We start from the raw sequence: 19,105 nt of genomic DNA, 5'->3' as shown, positions 1-19,105 counted from the left end.
AAATATGCTTTTACTGCATTGCTAGTCTGTTTGAGATCATTGTTATGCGCTTGTCAGTCAGTCTTTCTACACAATATTGTATTGTGGATCAAAATCTGATGGTACTTTTCTGGCTTAATAAATCCATATTAACAAGATCCCCCAAGACCACTGACTGAACTGTGGGCCCAAACACGATAGAACCTCTGCTGTGTTTTAGGTCTTTCCTAATATTGACAACAATTTAAACCACAAATGTCAAATTTGGATTCATCACTCCATGAAACCTGTTGCCACTGACTTTCAGTGCAGTTATTGTGTAATTTGGCATACCTCATCCTTTTCTCCCTGTTTTCCTTATGTAAGAATCATTTCTTGACAGCCACCCTTCCACTGAAATAATTTCTGATGAAACTTTGGCAAACATGGATCAATTGAAGAGCAAAATGTATACTGCACTGCACAAAGTCTGTGCAGGCCAGTCAAGTTCTTCCAGAACTCGCTCATCTCTGTCTTTATGGACCTTGCTTTGTGTGCAACACGAAGAGGCCATCTTCAAACTGTTCTGTCGGCATTGTTTTGGCACAATGCAGAGAGACAAGTACCGCTCTCCTGGCAACTGCCAAACCCAGACTTTTCCATCGGCATGCCAGATGAAGAACCAGGATTTGTCACCCCAGAACATACTGAACAAAAAGAACACACTGTTCTTGAGCCAATCTGAAGGCCATGTGAAGTTTGGAGCTCTGACTCTGCAGAAAGTTGTTGACCTCTGTGCACTATATGCCTCAACATGCACTGACCCCGCTCTGTGATTTTTCATGGCCTACCACGTCATGACTCAGTTGCTGTAGTTCCCAATTGCTTCCGCTTTGTTACATTACCACTAACAGTTGTCTGTGAAATATTCAGATAGAGGAAATTTCATGACTGGACTTGTTGCACAGGTGGCGTCCTATCACAGTGCCATGCTGGAATTCACTGAGCTCTTGAGAGCGACCCATTCTTTCACAAGAAACAGTAGAAGCAGTCTGCATGCCTACGTGCTTCATTATATACACCCGTGACCGTGGAAGTGATTGGAACACCTGAACTCAATGATTTGGATGAGTGAATACTTTTGGGAATTGAATGTATCTCTCAGGTCCTGTGTCAGGTCTTTGCTGGATTTTTTCCCGTTTTTATGGACATGACTTTCATATACTGCTTACCCGCTTTAGATAGTTTCTCACACCTGCTACATCTTCTTTTGTCCTGCACACCATGCTGAGATATGTCAAATTTTCAGCTAATAGCACTCTGGCAAACCCCTTGTTGGTGCAAAAATATAAATTTATGTCTGTCAAGCTGTGCTGTCTTTAGTATTTGTTAATACTTACTAAAAAAGTACAAACAAATGGTGTGTTTTTGTGATAGTCTCCTAGTAACAAAGTGCCTAAAAATTTAAAAAGGGTTCTTTGGTAAGTTGTCTGTTATGTGTAGACACAACACTGGTTCAGCCCTTAAACTAGGCTCAGTATATATAGGGCCTTGGTGGTCGGCACACTGAACGGCATCCAGAGGACGGTCTGTTTATTCAGCCTCACCTCTGGTGCCGGTGCCCACTTCTCAATTTTAAATCGCACATAGACATTGAGGGTTCCTGGGAGGGGCCGAGCTGTCACCAGCTGAAATCAAGAGAGGGTTGTTGGGACCGTGCCTCTCTTTTAAATGCACTCAAGAACAGCACCCATCAAGACCACACATGAGCGGAGTGAGGTATGGAGTCTTCTCACACCCACTTCTCTGTTTGCCGTCTGGGGCAGGGGGCTGGGAAGAGGAACTGGCCGTCTGGTTGGGGTCTGGGCTTCAGGTCTCTGGGCCTGGGTCTGCTCTGGCTTAGCCAGCTGCTGATGGAACCTGTGGGCTCATCACCGGCTGCTGAGTGACCCCCGTTCCAGGGCTCTCCTCACCTTTTTTCTAGGCGTTTGCCCCTGCAGTGGTCCTGCAGACACACGCAGGTGCGCACACAATATTGTATGCTGCTCAATACAATTTAATATTTCTTATTTACTGTTAGCAATGCATATGTTGGTTGTTGCTGTGGTTTCCAAACTGTGTTTTTGCTTGTTTTTTTTCAGCAGGTGGTGAAGCGGATTTTCAGTGTTTTTTCTCTCTCTATCCCTCTTCTTCTCTATTTTCTCTCCCTTTCCTCTGTTAACTTTCTCCCCCCCACTTCTCTTTCTTCTTCTTTTTCTTTTCTGTCCCCCGGTCTTGTCTGGTCTGATTGTAAAAACTCAAAATAAAAACAAACAAACAATATATTTATTAAGCTTTATATTACAGAACAAGCAAACGATAATCGTACAGTTAACATAAGATTTACATTAAACAACATAGTCCCCAAAATAAACAAATATAGATAAAAATAAACCAAATCAAGCATGGGTAAAACAAACAAAACAAGAGCAAATAATAAATACAAAAAAAATACAAAACAACTCAGCACCAAGTATCATTTTCTAAGTTAATTTCCTTCATAATGTCTCAGAAACTCAATTAAAGGTAACCATATTTCTTCAAATATACTCCCTTTGCTCTGACAATATGAGTAAGTCGTTCCAAATCAACACTTGATGCCATCTCCTTCACCCAATCTAATAAAAATCTAATAAAATATGACTATCAAATGGACCAGTATAGCAAAAGCTATAATGGTCCACTTGGAAATATAAATATGTTGGACATCAGTTGTGACTGCTAAAAAAGAAAGAAAAAGAAAACAAAATTAGGCTAAGTTTTTAATTTTTAGATTGGTGTTAAGTGGTTTACTGGGTCATTATAGTTAAATTAAAAAAAATAGAGAGGTAATATGCTAAAATTCTATTACAGCCTGCCCGATGTGGTATTGATGAGCATACTTCTTGAGACTTTGGCTGTCTAAAAATCTTTGAGTAAACTGTTTTCAAAAAGTTCAGTGTTTTTATGGTAATATCTGCACTGATTTGCCCAAATCTTTTCTCTGATATATGCCCTCCATACACCAAAAAAGAAAAAGATGAAAACAAACTATGAAACTAACTAAAACAAAACCTTTTGAATAAAAACTAAACTGAATTAAAAAAAAAAAAGTCAAAACAACCTACAAACACATCCCTATGAAAATGGTCAGGTACAAGGAGTGGACTGAAAATGAGTGGAAAAAGCACCGAGTGGCCTCAAGAAAGACCTCTAGACAGCCTGAAGAACTCTTTGCAGTATGGCTCATTGAAGTCTTCAGCGCTGTAGACTTCTTTATAGGACCCTGGTTTAGGCCGAGGAGCATACGTCACACATAGTAACATATAGCCCCCACGTGTTGTTGCTAAACATACCATAAGCTTGTTCGGTGGTCTGTACTTGTGTTATACTGCAAAGGGCCTTTTATGTCACTCCTAAGTCCCTGCTGCGTTATTACGTATTTAAGCCTTTCACGCAAACCCCGCAGTATTATTGTAAGACAGCCAACTTGACCTCGTAAGTACACAATAAGAAGTCAAATTCAAATGGTCCCCCCATTATTTTTAGACTAAAAGGGGGAGCTGTGCCTTTAAAACTGCACACTGTGCTTAACGTTACTTCGCGAGATTTGCTTGGCGCCGCGACCTCATGTGAGGCACCTCCTGCGCGAGCCAGTCAGACGTTACCTCTGCAGAGGAAAACGCAATGAAGCCCTAAAAAACACTGACCATTTAAAAAAAAATCTTTAACCCTGGGGCGGGGGAAAACAATTTGTTGCCCCGAATTACTGTTGTAACTTGTTTATCTGAGGCGTAAGACGGCGGCGCAACGATGTGGATCCAGGTTCGTACTATAGACGGGAAGGAGACACGAACCGTTGATGATCTTTCTAGATTGACAAAAATTGAGTCCTTACGCCTGAAAATACAAGACATCTTCAATGTAAGCCCGCAACAGCAGCGCCTCTTCTACCGAGGGAAACAGGTAAAGCCGTGTTTTTGTTTCACCCCGTCACGCAACAGTCAGTTTTTTGACGCTTGGCGAGAGGGTTACGGGTTGCTCGTTGGAGAGTGAGCGGTCCTCCTCTGAGTGTTGTAGCCGTTTCGGACCCTTGCGAGCTTCCTGTTTTGATAGGAATTCGCCAATAGTTCTTGCGCAAGAGAACCGGGGGTACACCGTGTGCAGCAGTCCTCTGGGACGGCACGGATGCGTGTGCCTCCCCATTTTTGTCCCCCCTCCCCACATTGTTTAGGTTGGTGCTGTGGAGAGCTGCATGCAACAAATGTCCCACCACAGTAGACATGTTTGTTTACATTGCCGCGCGAGAGAATAGGGAAGCTCGCGCTCTGTATCCACATGTAGAACGAAAGTAGTGCTGTGCAAACAAAACAGCCCACATCCCTCACAGATGTGCACCCCATTAACAGTTTTTTTCTTCTTTCTTTCTTTTTTGTACATTTAAGTATCCTGAAAACACGCTCACGTATATCTGCACTGTATTTCTAACTTGGGTGAGTCGTTTTTTCAAGCTTTTATTGATCCTGTGTTGTGTTTGCGCTCGTGGTGGGTTTTAAGGAAGTACAACACGTGCCCTGACATCTAAAAGCAAGTGTAGTGTTTACAATGTGGCGTCACCACGGTACTCTCACTGTACAGTTAGGACAGTGAGGGCTGTCTACTGTAAACATGCCTGCCTGCCTGCCCTGTCTGCCTTGCCTGACACTGTTGTGCACACACTGCGCTCTGTAACATCCAGATTCACACGGAATACAGGCATGTTTTGCATTAGACACAGAACTGGGGTCCAGACTCTGAGCCTGTCCTCAATGCCATATGATTCTGCTTTGCAAGGCATTGATCCAGTATTTATTTAGCCGCTATAAAAGTCTAATACTTATATTATAAATGCACAGTTAATATGGTATATATAGAAATCTGTGTTGGAGTTCATATTAAACAAAGTCTCTTTTATGTGCCCCTTATTACTTCAGCAGTCCAGGCTCTAGAACAAGAGTTTATACCTAAGCTACTAAAATGTTATCTTTTATTATAATTGCACCATTACTTATTTATTACATTAAGACTTTGCTAAATGAATGATAGTAACTGTTTTCTGTAGCGCATGATATGTCAAATGTTAAAGAAAAGCATTAATGTGTATTCTTAAATATTCTCAGGTAAATAAATATGACTTTAACCTTTTAGTGTGTGCTTTTAAATACTATTACAAGTATTATGTAAACAATCTAACATTTACATTGTATGTAATTTAATCTGCCCGCATAGACCACTTTGGCTTTTTATATTGCTTTCATAAAAAAAGGCAAAATGTAACATTTTTTGAGATATAAGTGGAAGCATGGTAATGTAGTATGTCACACCTGATAGCAGCAGTGTTCAAGGGGAAGTGTTACAAAAATAAAGAGCTCAAGACTAATTTGAGATTAAGACAATATCTGATTGGTTTTCAGGCTAGAATATGGCAAGAATATGTGGTAATTGGCTTCGGCTTGCAAGATTTTAGTGCACAATTTATCTATCTTTCATATTAATGAAAAAAAAAAGCTCATCATCATCATCACTAGCTTTCCATGAAGACGATCGTGAAAGCTGTAATCAGCTTCCATGAGACAGGCGTGCACATTTGTGTGTGTCATGGCGGACGGTCGCATGCAGCTAGCAGCCTCACAGCCTCACAGCCTGTGCTTATTTCTTTATTTTAATGCATGCTGGCGCATTTTACGATCTACCACACACGCATGCATGCAGACTTTTTGTAGCTGTTGAAGGAGTCTATGCAAAAAGCATTAGGAAAATCTATGACTATCACCTGCGTTTCAAGTCCTGCACGTTTGAGTTCAGGGTCTTAATTATTCTGTCTTGCTTCAAATATATGTGCATAAGACATGAAAGAATCCAAATATAACAGCGTGACCTGCGATATCTGAAGGTGTGTAATGCGTGAAAGATCACTGGCTGTAACTATCAGTAATAAGCAGAGGATGCTTGCTGCTGGCAGGACACTGGTGCCTTGATTTATACTGAGTTTTAGCATAACATTACAAAGCTGATATTAACACAGTGTGAGTCAGCCAGCCGAAAAAGCCCCGAGGAAGCAGGCAGCCTACATGATATGTTGATCTCACTTTGTTTACATTCGTTTTTGCTTCCTTCTTCACATGTGTCAGGCTGTATTATAGGCCGAGGCATTCCTCTGCAAAATGGTCCTCTGTAGTTTCAAGCGGGCCTAACTTTCTTCTTCTTTGTCTAATTAAATGATAACAGGCGCTCGATTCTGACTCATGCGTGTCACAATGGGTTGATTTTATTGTGTCTGTTTTTTGTTGCCGCATATACTGCACGACAGAGTGAAAGGAAACTTCGAGAACTGTAGGCAGATTTTTACAGCCTAGCTCGCCGTTGCGCACTCATTACGGCAGATCAAAGAAGAACAAACTGTTGTGATGGAAAGCGATGGTTGAGTAGTTGCTTTTACACCTCTGCGCCTCTCTGGCTAGTAAACTAATTTCAGTGCTCTTAGCACCTTTTTTCTTTATAAAATCCATAATAGCTACCAAGCACAAAGCAAACTGCTCCTCTTTAAACTGTTTGTGATTTAATCAGGGGTAGTAGATAAAGTATAGTAGTGCTATTTGCTCGATGAACAATTAATGAGCTGTTACATTGCAGTTGTTATGTACTGTCGTAGCTGTGGCTGCAAAAGCTAGGCCTGTGTATTAAATCTGATGCTATGCTTCCTTTATTTCACTGGAAAATAAGTGGAGAGCGTTGATTGGGGGATTTCCATGTGTTAAGTAATGCATGGAATGAGCCAGTGACACGCAACATGCACTGGCTAGTGCCCTTACACGCACAGTGGTGCCTGCGCTCTGTGTTAGGATTTAGACTTGTAGCAGAGCAACTCGGTCTAATTCTCTTTTCAAAATGGCGTCTTGTTTTTCCCTCCAGCTCAGCGCTCACGCTGCCTCACCAGTTCAGACTCAAGCTTGCCCTTGAGTCGGAAGGGTCTCAAGCCAGAAGCTGTGCAACTTTGCCACGGTGTTTTGATGTTTCTTTGTTTGTTTGCATTTTCGCCGAGCGGTCCTAGTGTCTCTGTTTCACTTTGAACGTCTCTAGTCAGTCACATTCGCGAGCAGGCTCACACACACCTTCCACTGGCCGTGCGGCCTTTCTGCTCAGCGCCTACACTCATTTTGCAGCAGGCTTCACATTTACTTAGAGGTTTGACTTTTTCCTCAAGTGGTTTCAAGCTCAGCTTGCATTGCACTTATTTGATTTAAGTATGAAGCTTGTTTTATTTTTTTAAAAATTTAATACCAAAGCAGCAACATGTTTTATGCGCAAAGAGTCGGGATGTCTTCCACTGTTGCTCTTGCCCTGTTGTCGGGCTATGGTTATTGGCTTGCTCCCATTCACACAGGCGCTCGCCGTGACCTAGATATGGTTACTCTTTGATTACACATGGATTGATGTTTTGCCTGCTCACTTGATGGGTTTTCTTTTGTTATTATTAAGTTGTAGATTTCATAGAAAATTTCAAGGGAAGCTGAGTTTTCTGCAGCCTTGAGTGCACACAGTCACACCCTTCTCCAACTGATAGACTGGACAAAGGGCAAATACAAAGGGAGCCATTAAACTACAACCATAGGCTTTCATGTTTTCACAGCTCTACATCTCCACCTCATGGCACTAAAAAAAGCCTGCTTGGTGAGATCAGATTTCCTACCTGTTTAACGCTGCAATGCAAGCTCTGTTACTTTCAAATAGAGTAATACGTTATTTGAATATGTAGACTAATTTAAAGGCCATTAAACTCTTAACTATGCACAGATGCTTTCTGATAACCACAAAAGATTGTTTTAAAAATGTTTGAAAACACAGAAAAGGCAAAAAACCCCAACAACTTTTGAATTGTAATCAAAGGAGCAACAAGCAAAGAGATTTTCATGTTTATGCAAACTTGTTTAATTTGAATGAATGTGGCCAAAGAGGACTGGTCCTCTTTATAATTTAATGATTAAGTAATTGACCTGCTTTATATAAACGATGCAAAACAGCACAGTGTGACATCTGTTACCTTGCCGGCACACTTTTCGTTAAAACCCGCCGTGCGAGCAGTCACCAGGTTATGAAAAGAGCTGCAAGTGGAAGTAACCTTTGTCACCTTTCTAGGTAATTTGTGCTGGCGAGCAGGGGATTTTTGGTAAATAGATTGGATGACTGTGGGCGGGTTGAAGAATATAAAAGAGCCAAGATGGAAGCCTTTATGTTGCAGGGAAGCAGACACACCCCGTGTCATTGTTTTTGGTAATTTGACCTATTTTGCTCAACTCCTTGCCATCATGGGGCGTGGGTGAAGAAAAAGAAGAAATTGTGCCGGAGCAGGGTGGTCTGCCCGAGCAAGGAGGCTATTTTCTGCCTCATTCTCACCGTCACTTCAGACCTTCTGGTGCTGGTATTAAATGCGCTGCGTTGCTTTCTTGGTCTGTTTATTTGATTCCACCTTTTCATCGTTACACTAAGCAGGTTGCCTAGTTACTTTAATGGCAGAGTGATTCGTGTATTAAAAGCCTTTAAAGTCATACATTGTGATACTGTGTGACAGTACGCTGGTAGAAAAGCGAACGATGGAGTTACCAAATCACTCTCCACCACCACCCCCACACACACCCCGGTTTTTGCTCTTTTATAGGTATTATTGGGTGTATATTCAAAACAATATAAACAGATTAGTTTCACAATGGGAGGTCTGAAACAGAAAAGGGATTGTGGTTTAATATCTCAAGAGTAATGTGAAGAGTGTAGATGTTCAGCATGTTTTTACAGCAGCTACAGGTCTTTGTCTTATCTCGGTTTGATTTTTTCTTTCTTTCTGACATTATACTTTGTGTTTTCTTTGGTATGATAAGCCATTAGTCTTTTAAAGGGCTGTCGAAATTCAGCAGAGAATTTAGCCTTGTTCGTTCGTAGCTGTTAATTTTATTCCATTCGACATTGTGATACACTCACAGGCGAGGGCGCGCGCACGTACACACACACTCTCGTGCAACATCGCCATGCCAAGGATATTTATTATTTTCGACTCTTCGAGCCTTTTGAGAAATCTTCAAGTCAAATGTTTCGGGTTAATCTAAAGCTTTGCCGTGATGTGCGGTCGTGACTAAAGTCAGTCTCCCCCTGGAACAGTAAATGACATTTCAGTGAGTCACACAATGAAGATATCAGAAGCAAGTGTTTTTAAATACTGCCGCGGTTATTGTGGGGAATAAAATGTCATGTCCTTAGTCAACGTTAACGGCATGCTGTCAAATACATCTCGTCCTCCTTGAATGTATAAAGCCCTTTTTCTTTCACCCCCAACATTTGCTGGGTTAGTTGCTTGTTCTTTGTTTTGGGGATTATTCATGTGAGTATGACTGAAGTCAGGACTGTAACATCTCGCAGCGAGAGGCTGATCACACTAATAGTAATGAAGCCGCTGTGGAAAGCAGGTAGAAGCAGCCCAGATATCATTTGTGCGTTTGGTGCAGTGCAATTCTGCTGTATGTTGTTCTCCTTCTCTGTCTGTCTGTCTGTCTGGGTGATTTTCCATCTCTCTGCCCCGCACTTCTCAGCAGTGAGGCTGCCTCTTTGCAGGTTCTGCCTGCAGTCCTAATGCATATTTTTTGGGGGGAGGTTTTTCTGTTTGTTTTGTGTACTTTTCTTGGTTTAATGCAGTATCAAGTCGCAAAAGATGGACAGACAGACAGACAAGGCAGCGGACGATAGGCAATTACTGAAGCTAAATCGAAGACCGAGCTTAGGCAGGGAGACAGAGAAAATGCTGATATAGACTACCACAGAAAGATAGACAGGTAAGCATAACAACCACTGTATGGCTGTATTTGCACCACTGCTTCTCTGATCTAAATTTCATGAGACTATTAAAAAAAAAACCACACACAAAAAAAAAAGCATGCACGGATGGGGAAATTGTGATTGCTCCCTCTACTGCTCGGCTGCTACACGTCCAAGCGTTCTCCACCTCATTGTCAAATAACGAAAACGAGAGAGCAAAGGAGAGAGAGAGTGGCGGCCATGCTTGTCTCCCCGGCACAATGGGCTTGTGGGGTTGAGCGCTGAAATGAATAGCTGATGTCTGCAATGAGTTGGCGTGTCCACCATAAGCTTCACTCCTAAGGCAGTGGCTGCACTGTATGCTTAACAGTAGATCGTATGTGGTAGAAGAGTGTATTTGGATTTGTAATGGGCCCTCATGTGTTTTTTTTTGTTACTTGTGTTTTTTTGTTACTTGTCCCCCCTCCCAGAGGGGAGGGAAAAACATTTGCTGAAGCTCATATGCCACATTGCCTGTTAGGGCCATGCTGGTGATGATGATGATGATGATGGTGGTGGCGCTAGTTGTAGGTTGGTTGACAGTGATTTTATATATGATTCAGAGTCATCGGGGTGGGGTGGGGTAGGGGGTGCTCTCTTTCGGTTGTCATGGCAACCCAGTCATTTCTTTCCCCCCAGCTACATCTGCTATCACTTTAATTCATGCACCCAGATCTCTTATTTATTTTTTCCTGAGAAAAACCGCTGCGGATGCTAGAGAGCGGCGCCCGCATTTCAGCACATATCCCATTGTCATCGTCAGCAGCGATAGGTGCTAATTGTTACAAATGTTTTTTTTTTTTCCTTTTCCTCTACGCTCAGAACAATCAGTGAAACACTTAACTTGTACGTGTAGCTAATTGCATTCAATCAGTAGCAGAAAATTGCCCAATTTAAGAACAGAGAGTAAATGTTGTTGCTGCGTCTTTGAGCACCGCGTGCTTTTTGAATTTAAAAGCACGTGAACGTATCGGAAGTGCCGCGTGTGTTTTAATTTCCTCTCTCGAGTGCCGTAACAGTGTGTGTTCTACTCACTGTGCTCAGTGTTGTATTCTGGTGTTGTTTGTCCTTGACAAGCAGCCTCTTGTATTTGTCTGAGGGCACTCTGCAGTGCAGCGGTGGTTATTTCATTTTACACAGATGTCCATTTAGAAAGAAATGTAGAACAAAAGTAAAAAAGTGATGGTTTGTTATGGATTTAAAATGAGCTACAGTATTGCTAATGCACAGTTTAGTAGTGGTTGGAATAATCCTATTTATAAAAGTTAAAATATGTTGGTAAACTATTATTATTTCAAATGTATTATTGTCTTAGCAACATTTTAATAGCTTGTGTTTATTTATAGGCAGTGAAAATGATTGATTGCAGTGTTGTATACAGCAGTGGTTTTCTGCGTCTGTACATCTTTGCCTGTTAATGTTAAAGAGTGAGATTTTCATTTGTATTCATTTAGATGGAGGATGGCCAGACACTGTTTGACTACAACGTGGGTCTCAATGACATTGTTCAGCTGCTGATTCGCTCACAGACCGACCATCCAGACAGCCCTGCCACCAAGGACTCCTCGGGTGTTGGATGTAGTTCCATTTCTCCCCCCGATTCTAAGTGTGAAAGCCACAACTCCTCGGCTCTCGTCTCCCCCGCTGCTATGGAAACCACCAGTATAGACAATGACAGCAGCTTCAGTACCAGCACTGTTAATGAAACCAAGCCAGACGCCAGCATTACCAGTAACGCAACCAAAAATGGGTTCAAGTCCTGCAGCCCTGCGCAGGACACTCAGTCACCCACGTCCAGCAGGAACACACTAGTCGATCCAGGAATTGGCATGTACAAGGTGAGGATGACGGATGTAAATATTTTGGAAATGTTTGCATGGTTTTGTATTTGAGTGGCTGTTCTGGCTCTAGGCCAGCTTACAGAGAGTTTAGTGCCCTATAAGCTAACTCACTGCCAGAGACACTTGGGCAGGTTCTCCTGTTTATGTGGTTGTCAAATCAAATTAGAGACTAAATGTGTCTCTGCTCTTTCACTGCTGCTGAAAACGTCAGATTGCATGGCAATGATGACGTCAGTGTCATTTTGAGCATTAAATGTTGGCCGGTTGCAGTCATGTAATTAAGCCTGCCTGATGAAAGTAACCTGAAGAAAAATGGGTAGAAACATTTGATTTAAGCACTCCTTTTTTCTTACCAGTCATCTTTTACATTCCCTATTGTCTTATGTATTAGCACATCTGCTTAGATATAATATTCCAGCCACAAATTACCCTAAACTTTCTCATATGTAACCATATTCTGGTGTGTTGACACTTAGTTTTTTCCTCGCTCTTCAAGTGTTTGTAGGTCTGATACCCTAATTGCTTTGGGTATAAGCTTCACGTCGCTTACCTTGTCAGGATAGCAACCACACATAAGAAACAGGTTTATACAACTGGGTCACTAACCAGCTTAAAAATTATAAATAGAAAGTCAAAGCCCATACTGGGTATGGATGAGTCTGGCTGAGAATTATATCTGTGGGACTGGACTCAGTTTGATGCGTACAGTCCCGTCCAGCATGCAGGAAAATCAATAATCAAGTAGATGAGCTGCAAATTGTGCTACTGACTTGACTGGATTTTAAGGCCACGTGCATTCACAGTCTCTAAGCATTCAGCACAGACATGGTGTTGACAAATAAACACGAGTAGAATAAATTAATGAATACTTGTGAAATATTTCTGCACAAAAGCATTAAAAATAAACAAAATTAGCACGAACGTGACACACAGGTATAAGTGGTTTGCATGTTTAAACTCATTCAATATGGAAAATTTCAAATCTTTTGTCTTCTTGGACTGTTGTGCAATTTTAAGGTTTAATATGTGACATTTCCAGATTAAGATATCAAGTAATTACTAGACCAGAGTTTTTTCAATTCAACATAGTCAGGTTTTCTTTGTGTTAGCTGGCTTGACAGACCCTAAAACCCCAGTTTAATGGGTATCACAATGATAGTTATCAACTTTCTTTGTTAAACCAGGCTTTCTGCTTCAAGCTCCCATTTTTTTCAGTGTATTTGGATCAACTAAGCACTGCCTAGTCCAATCACAGATGTCATCAGAGGAATAGGTGATAGAGATCTATGAAGAATATAAAAAATATGACAGTAAAATGCAAGATTGGTGCTGTAACTGAGGCATGATGGTAGGCCTAATACTGCAGAAAATTGTTTATTTGATCATTACAAGCTTACATAGTGGTGAAATAAATATATTAATATATTCATTTTTCCACTCATGGAACTCATGAGTGCTGTTTATTTCTAACGTGACAGCTGCACATTAAACTGCAAACTAAGGTTGGGCGATTGGACGAATATATTGAATATCGATCGTTTTTACAAGCGCGGTTTATTTATTTATTTATCCATGGGTAAGTTTGCTAATGATGTCGGTTGAAGCTAACAGAAGCATTCAACAGAAATAATGTTTTAATGGCACCCTCCTTCAGCTGCGAGCAGATGCACACCTCAGAGTGCACCCAAATGCAGCAGCGATTCGTTTACTCAAACTCATAAGAAAAAGAAAGCACGGCAGTAGCCCATGTTCAGAAAAAAGAAAAGCATTTTATTTAAATAGAAAAACAGATTGGTGGGGAGAGAAACAAAGAGAAAATGGCTTCTTTTTTCCACTATAACCGTGTTTACAGGCTGTTCCAGTGTTTATCTGTCTTACATACTTGACCAAACAACATATAAGTTAAAAATCAAAATGTCTCTTCCAGTGAACAAAAAAACCCCTCAGACGTAAAGTTAAGTCTTTTGTGCGATTTGACGCATCTCAAATAAATAAATAAATACATGAATAATCTAAAAAGTAGCTATATTAATACTGAAATAAACAAGAAAAGAAGGTAAAATATTCCCTCCAAACAAAACTTATAAATTCTTTGACAGGAAAACAAGCATGTTTACTTTATCAGGTTTTAGCAGCGGTTAACAATATTACCAGCAGTGTTGAAGACAGTGCTTGTGGCTGGTATACACAGATATTTCCGTGTCATGTGTGATATCAATGGGAAACGTATTTCATGCATTTTCCACCAAGCCAGTGGATCGTCTTCGACTTCCTCGCTGAGGTAACAGTCCGTTATCTGCGCCTTCTCCTCCAGTGTGCAATTTGGCAATTAGCTTGTCCATGTTTGGACTTCTTCTGTGTTCTAAACGCGCAAATCAAAAAGTCTGCACATGCGCGAATATATCACCTATCGTTGGTTATTGAACTGACGATTGTTGGTTGGAAAATTTGTACATATCGTCCAACCTTACTGCTTACAATTAATAGTTACGTAGCGTAATGAAAAGGAGACATGGGAATTGCTTCATTTTTTCCTAGATAAAATAAATTTTATTTGACTGAAAGGCCACCAGTCAAATAAAATTGGAGATAAATAGCCTAAAAATATAATTAATCAACTCCAGTAGTGTTCTAAAAAAGCCAGACACAGTTTGTACCACTCTTAACTTTACTGCTGGACGTTATTCCATGGTGCTAAATGTGTGATACAGCCACTAGGAAAAATGTATATTCCCCCAACTGGTTGGTGAATGGTTGTTAGCGGTTGCTGGCTGTCGCCACACGAAATTCGTTGCAGAGGTTGCTGCATAAACAGCCTTCATCTGACTGCTTTAACTGCTTTGGCACTGTGAGGGACCAAGCAGCCAAGGCATAGAGGACACAGGCAAAAAATATCTTCAAAAAGGGTTTTCTTTAATTTAACCTAGAGCTGGGCGATATGAGATTTTTTCATATCACGATATGTTTTTTTCATTTCAGGCGATAACGATATCTATCACGATATAAGCCAAATAACTATATTTGTAAGATTTAAATGTGCCGTTGCTCACAAGTAAAATGTGAAATAATCAGCAGCTTGTTTTTAAATATTTATTTCCCATAATAAGTTCAACAGGGTAGATGTACTTAAGGAACATGAGACTTTTTCAGATAAATAAAGGCAAATATTGCAAACTACACAAAAGGCAGCCGCTAAAGCGTTTAAGTTTCAAAATAGAACAAATGAAACAGACTAAATTGTCAATTCCACTTAGAAACAAAATATTAATTCTAAAAATAAATCTTAGTTTGTTTTACAGAAGAACAGACAAAACTGACTAACTTTTGTCAATATCAAATAAACTGAGAACTAAAAGGAAATTCTCAATCTCTCCTTGTTGTATAGCTGAGCTTTTCAAACAGTTGTAACAGTTACTTTAGTCTGACAAAAGCCGAATGACGAATTAGCGCTTCCAGTCAGAGACTGAGGCTACGTCCACACGTACACGGGTATTTTTGAAAACGGAGATTTTCCATTTTCGTTTTAAAAAATAATCCCGTTCACACGTAAAGGCAGAAATGAAGGAAAACGCTGCTATGAACATGCCAAAGCAGCAGGTGGCGCTAGATTCCTAACCGTGCAGAAATGTTGGCCAATCAGAAGTCTAGAAACCTCGGTGGGAAAAAGTAAACAAAGCTGTGGCATAGAAGCAGAACCGAGTCGTATGTGTGGAGGGACAGTAACTGTGTGTATATGTAAGCATTTAAACACTGCAGAGAGTAGAATTAACAGTATTGTAGAAATTCATTTCACCGAAACAATAACGTGGCGCACAGTGTGACGCATGCACCAGTTTATTGTATTTCCAGACTTGCTTTCGGCACAATTTACAGTGCACGCTACTCTGTTTTTTGTCAGACTTGAAATAGCCGAAATACCTTCACACTACGGAACTTCTATGGCTCTTCCGTTCGACAATCTCTCCGGCATTGGAACCATCATCGGTTTTCTCTTCGGTCACGCTCGGTTGATTTTTCTAGTCGGCACACTCATTTCCTCCATTATGCGCTGGCTGCTTCCCAAACAAACACACGTGCAGCTTGGCACTTGTTCTGTACTTAGCAAGTCACGCGACGTGACTGCGGCTGTGATTGGTTCAGCTCTGCGCTACTGAATTTGGATCGGCTGACCTTTTTTTTTTTTTTTTTTTTTTTTTAAGAGGACAAGAGCGGCGAGGTCTATCGCGATAGCTTAATTTCTCTATCGAGTAAAAGTTATATCGCGATACATATCGTTATCGTTCTATCGCCCAGCTCTAATTTAACCCTCAAAAAAGTTAAAAAATGACAAAATTCAAAAACATAATTAGCAGGCCCATAAAAGAGGTCAACTAAATATAACTCCACGAAAAGTAATTTCCAGAAACTTAAACAAACAAAGTGAGACACAACTTAACTCGCAAACTGACCTAATTACAAAGACACATGAGGGTAGCTTTTATAATGGTTTGGCAAAACCATTTACACATAGTAGGGGGAAACAAAAACACACACTAATATTAACTAAGCACAGAATAACCTAACTAAACCTAAAACACCCCTACTCCTGGTAAGCCCATGGTTGGTCCTGCTGAGCAGGCATTTTGTTCCCGGAGTCCTCAGCCATGCCTTTTGCCCAGACAGGAAACAGCCACCGCCCAAACCCAGGGAACTCAAAGAAAGAGAAACATAATTAATATAACAAAACATTTTAGAAAAACCACACAATGCTACTATGTGCGCGCCTCGTAATATCAGTGTTAGGTTTAACCAAATGATTAATGAATTATATTAATGAAGAAAACTGCAAAGCAAACTAATAAAGTGAACAAATGGACTAATTTACCCCTGTGTGGCTGATGCCATCACAGGCACACAAGTAAACATCACATGGTAAGCAGCCAAGTGTCTGCATATCTCAATTGTAAGGTAAAGATCCCTACAATCTTAGAAGAACAACCCCACAGACTTGGCGACAGTGGGCAGGAAAAACTCCCTTTTATAGCTGGAAGAGATCGGAACTAGGCAGCAATCTGCCTCAGACAGTTGGGGAGTGAGGGGAAAGAGAAGAGAAAAAAGTGAGCTTAGAGATATATGACAAAAAAGAGACGTTGAAACAATCATGCAATCATTCAGTGTGGTTATACTTGTTTTAATGTAAATGTTTTGACAGCAAAGCTAGGCTAATCCAGAGTTGGATTTGCAATGAAGGAGTGGTTGAGTCTTATTACGTTTCATTTTCAGTTAATTAGCTTGGCATATATTAGCATTATGCTGTTTCTGGCTATTCTTTTAGCCTAAAAACTGTAAAAACATTTAAATTCAGCCCATGAAAACCTCAAAATACATTAGCAAACATGCATGTGCTTTTACAGAGGATATCCCAAAAGAGTCATCACTTTTGAAATATTTTTTTTCTTTCACTAAAAGCTACTTTCAGCTGCTTCTTTATTCATAAGGGATTTCCACAGTGGGTAGCTCCGTATGTTTGATTTGGCAGATTTTATTTATTTATTTCTCTTTTACGCTGGATGCTCTTCCTGATGCAACCCCAAAAGGATTTGTGTCTTTTTTTGTCTTTCAATATATAATGTTATTCTTTCCAATCAAAGGTTTTGTTTTTTATCCGTTCCACTGAATAACATTCACTCTGTGATGGTTTGTTTTTTGTATTTACTAAGTGAAAAAGATAATAACAGGGTTATTGCTGTTTTAGAATTTTGACTCTGGCATGTGCTGTATTAGTCTTTGACACTGGATGTTATAATCCCCCTACACATCAGCTCCTCAAAAAAAAAAGACGATATTTGTGTGCGGGGTTCGAACAGGACCGGGTGTTAATTTAGTCATTTTCTCTCCTCAGATTAACGAGCTGGTGGACTGCAGAGACGTCAGCATCGGTGCCTGGTTTGAGGCCTGCATTGAAAATGTGACACGCGCTCCCAAAGGACAGATAACGCCCACAAAGGGCAAGGTGGGCCGGCCCCCAAAAAGGACTAATGGAAAACTGGAGGCCGAGCAGGGACAGGCCCACGGCCACGGTCAAAACACGGACAGTAACAGGACTAATGTTGTGTTAAACTCTGAGAGTAACGGAGCCTCCACCTCTCAGACAGACTCTACAGCAGCGTCGGAGAGCAAGGAGAGAGAAGAGGACGTAATTTACCACATTAAATATGAAGAGTAAGTAGTGGCCCATTCTACTGATGCAGCCTAGCAGTGATAACAAACGCGGCACATCGGTGCGGCGGCATTTTGTTCTGGTGAAAGAAAATCATTCTAGACGCTCAAATCCTGCCTGATCGAAATTTTTTAGCGCCAATGCAAAATGTTTGCCTTCCTCACAGCAGAAAGTACGGTTTCATATCCCAGGTATTAAAAACATTTTTGTTCATGCAGCCAGTGCGTTCACCACTAAACATAAATGTGCTGTGTGCTTGTTTATGGTACTGCTGGCTGCAAGCATCACTAACCGCTGGGAATAGCAGCCTGTTTTCTCCTGGCAGTCCGGGGGATGGAGAAAGGGGGTTTGTGTAGTTGATACTACAATTTGGACTCTATCTCGCGCATACCCCTTTTCCAGCAAATTCATTCAAAAGCCGATGTTTCCATGGCAACTCATGAGTTCTCAGGAGCATTACCTCTTTGCTTGCCTTCTTCAGCTTTGTCTGTAATTGCTGTGAACATGCCACCGGTGAGACATAGCCTCCTCGCCGTGTCTATCGTAGTGTGCATGTGTTTCTGTCAAGGGATGCTGCGCCAGAGAAATGGTATCGGGGGTTTGTTGAGCAGTCATTGCGTTTTCTTTTATGTGGGCTTCATTCCCATTTGGCATCCCCCAGTTTCCCAAATCTCCAGTATTCAGCTTTGATTCAGTTTTGTATCATTTGCAGCGGGATAAGAATGCTCCTGTAAGGGGAATTAACAAATCTACATCGTTTTTTCCCCCCTTTTCATTAAAACATATAAAATATCATTCTTATGAATCACATATGCTTCTGTTTATTTAGTTTGCTTTAGTCTCAGGTTCCTTATTTGGATTATTCCATTGTTGAAAGTCAGGAGAGACAGAAAAGGGAGAGAAAGGGAGAAACCAGTTAGAACAGCTTTAAACGCAGGATGTTACCATAATATTTGATTTGCATCTTTACCAGCCAAGAATATGATCGCAGTTAATGTTCTTCCCACTATCCGCAATTATTAGCTTTCGTTTTCAGTACGAGCTTATCCAGTATATTCTTTTGCCTCCTACTAAGTGCATATTTACCTCTCTGTCCTGAGCACCATTCCAGGTTTTTTCCATCATTTTGTTTGCCAGAGAAAATTCGAGGGTGGTTAAGATTCCTCTTCCTTCCCACGCACACGCACTCCCCCTCAAACACCTGCCTGTA

The 19,105-nt window shown here is 40.9% G+C and overlaps 1 protein-coding gene across 4 annotated transcripts in view; it reads left to right on the top strand.

The window, feature by feature from the left end:
- Window positions 1–19,105, top strand: part of uhrf2 (ubiquitin like with PHD and ring finger domains 2) — a 46,994-nt gene that overhangs the window by 870 nt on the left and 27,019 nt on the right. Inside the window, exons 1-3 of one of the 4 annotated variants that reach the window (XM_026173804.1) lie at window positions 3,574–3,942; window positions 11,310–11,693; window positions 17,578–17,897. In XM_026173804.1, coding sequence (XP_026029589.1) covers window positions 3,790–3,942; window positions 11,310–11,693; window positions 17,578–17,897 — 857 coding nt within the window. In that variant the 5' untranslated portion in view covers window positions 3,574–3,789. Of the gene's footprint in view, window positions 1–3,573; window positions 3,943–8,887; window positions 9,834–11,309; window positions 11,694–17,577; window positions 17,898–19,105 lie in introns of those variants that run through there. The other 3 variants (XM_026173803.1, XM_026173806.1, XM_026173805.1) reach the window with 3 other exon arrangements.

This window comes from Astatotilapia calliptera, chromosome 7 (assembly GCF_900246225.1).
Source record: "Astatotilapia calliptera chromosome 7, fAstCal1.2, whole genome shotgun sequence".
NCBI classification, from domain to species: Eukaryota; Metazoa; Chordata; class Actinopteri; order Cichliformes; family Cichlidae; genus Astatotilapia; species Astatotilapia calliptera.
The sequence above is the reverse complement of the archived record's forward strand: the minus strand, read 5'-3'. Positions and strand labels throughout refer to the sequence as shown.